At 35.5% G+C, this 2,135-nt stretch overlaps 1 protein-coding gene across 1 annotated transcript in view; it reads left to right on the top strand.

Annotated features, from left to right (window-relative positions):
• Positions 1-1,337, top strand: part of LOC136039638 (cytosolic Fe-S cluster assembly factor nubp1-like) — a 23,335-nt gene extending 21,998 nt beyond the window's left edge. Inside the window, exon 4 of the mRNA XM_065723536.1 lies at positions 1,254-1,337. Within this exon, the coding sequence (XP_065579608.1) occupies positions 1,254-1,337 (84 nt within the window). The remainder of the gene's footprint in view (positions 1-1,253) is intronic.
• Positions 1,338-2,135: the final 798 nt, after the last annotated feature.

Genomic DNA, 2,135 nt, shown 5'->3' with positions numbered 1-2,135 from the left:
GATGAAACTTACATATTTAAATCAGCATTAAAATGCGATTCTTTTGATGTAGCTATTGGTATCAAAATTCAATTTTTTAGAGTTTTGGTTACTATTGAGCCGGGTCGCTCCTTACTACAGTTCGTTACCACGAACTGTTTGAAAAAAAACTACTCATAGCTAAAAACTGTTTCCAGTAAGGTTCTAACAAGTCTCCATTTTTTCATGCTTTTGGGGAACTGTAGCTAAAACGTTGTTTGCGGCAATTTATCACGCAATACTTATCTTTCAACCTTGTTTGTTGGGCTTTCAACCTTTCCTTTAACATATTTCATTGTGAAAATATCTTTTGATGCAAAGTTGAATGAGGAAGGGGGTCATCAAAAGCACACAGTGCCTTCCACGGACGTAATTACAGTTCTGGATTCTCTTGCGGCCAGGAAAAATCTTGATTAATTCCCTGTCCCCTGAATATTTTCATGCCAAATTTGAGCAAAATTTTCTTTTATCGTCAAAATGTTCCATTTGTTCAAATCCAATTTTTCTTACTTTAGCCTCTGCAAAATTGTTAATTATCTTGATATAAAGTATGAACAGGTTTGAATACAAAATTTCATAAAAAACATTAAAATTAATTAAATTCAGTCTGCCTACTTTTATTTTCAAGGAATATTGGAAGATATGGGAAAAGGGAATATTTTGGATTCAAATTGCTTATACTTACTGCACTCTCTACTTTATTTTAATAAAAATAAAATTTAGGAATGATTCTAACCAGTAGGTTATTTATTTGAAATTTGTGCCCCTAAAATTTCTGCGCCCGGGCAAGTACCCCATCTGCCTTCCTCCTCTGATTAAACACCTCTGATTATGTGGCATTCTGCAGTCCATCTCAGATTCTTAAAAAAGCACTGTTAAGTCTTACTTTGTTTATTAGCTTATTTTAATCACTTGATACAATATTGTTGACTTTTTATTATTTATCTTCAATTAATTACGTTTTTTCTCAGCATGTAGGATAGATGGTCAGAAGACTGAGAGATAGTTTGTTCTATTACGTATTAAACATGTCCTCAGGCATAGTTGTAATAGTAGTCATAGTAGTAATGTTGATATTACTAGTAATAGTAATGCATAGTGGTAGTACTATTTACAGCATGTGATTCAGTTCACGTTTCCCTCTCAAAATTTCTTGATATTCTCACCTTTATACCCTTAGGCATAGTTCTAATAGTAATGACAGTAGCAGTATTAACATATTGCCTTTTGTTCAGCAGAACGTCCCTCTTATCAAGTCCTGGAAGCTTCCACTTAATACAATTAGCCATTGCTATGACATTGCTGATATGTCCTTTTGATAACCTGTATGTTCATATACTTTTTGAAATTTTCATCTCAATGCTCTTAGCCCTTCAAGTAGTTGCAATAGAAGTAGTAGCTGTAAATATAGCAGTTGCAGTAGTAGGAGCAGTAGCATGCTCATATTTCCTCTCGGTGAGATGGTCTTCCCCTTTAAGTATTCCCTGAAAGTTTCAACTTAGTACCCAAATCGTATGATAGCATGCAAAAATTGCCTTTTTGATCATCTCCCTTACCATTTCCTGAATCTTCCAAATTAACATACTCAGTTATTCCTGTGTTGTACCTTTTGACAACCTGTATACACATAACGTGTTGATTTAGCTCAACACTACCCTCAACATTCTCTGAAAGGCTCATATGTCGTAATACTAATTCTTATCGTCGCCTTGGAAAGTAAAGTTCTCATGCATACCTTTCTCAATAACATATACTATGTGTAAACAATGAACGAATTGCCTAACTTACAGCCCTTGTCGTAAGGACTGTGAGGAGGTTGCCATCCCAAATACTGGACCTTTCAACAGTGTTAAACTAAATAGCTCTCTTGAAATTTCGACCGATATGTTGTGGAGAATGATAGCTTGGGGGGCCTGACGTCCCTCCATTTAATTTTGACTCTTAAAAAGGGCACTGAACTTCCGACTTCTAATCAAATGAGGTACGTCCGATCCAAAATTTATGCAACTACCCGTTCCATAAAAACGTTATATACCCTCGGCATATCTTACAACCCTTGCCCATGGGCTCTGGGGGATTGTGTCCACCCTATAGGTATTGTTATATGATTTTTGGAC

The sequence above is a fragment of the Artemia franciscana genome, chromosome 19, assembly GCF_032884065.1.
Source record: "Artemia franciscana chromosome 19, ASM3288406v1, whole genome shotgun sequence".
Classification (NCBI taxonomy): Eukaryota; Metazoa; Arthropoda; class Branchiopoda; order Anostraca; family Artemiidae; genus Artemia; species Artemia franciscana.
Note: the sequence above shows the minus strand (reverse complement) of the source record. Positions and strands in the feature narration are given on the sequence as shown.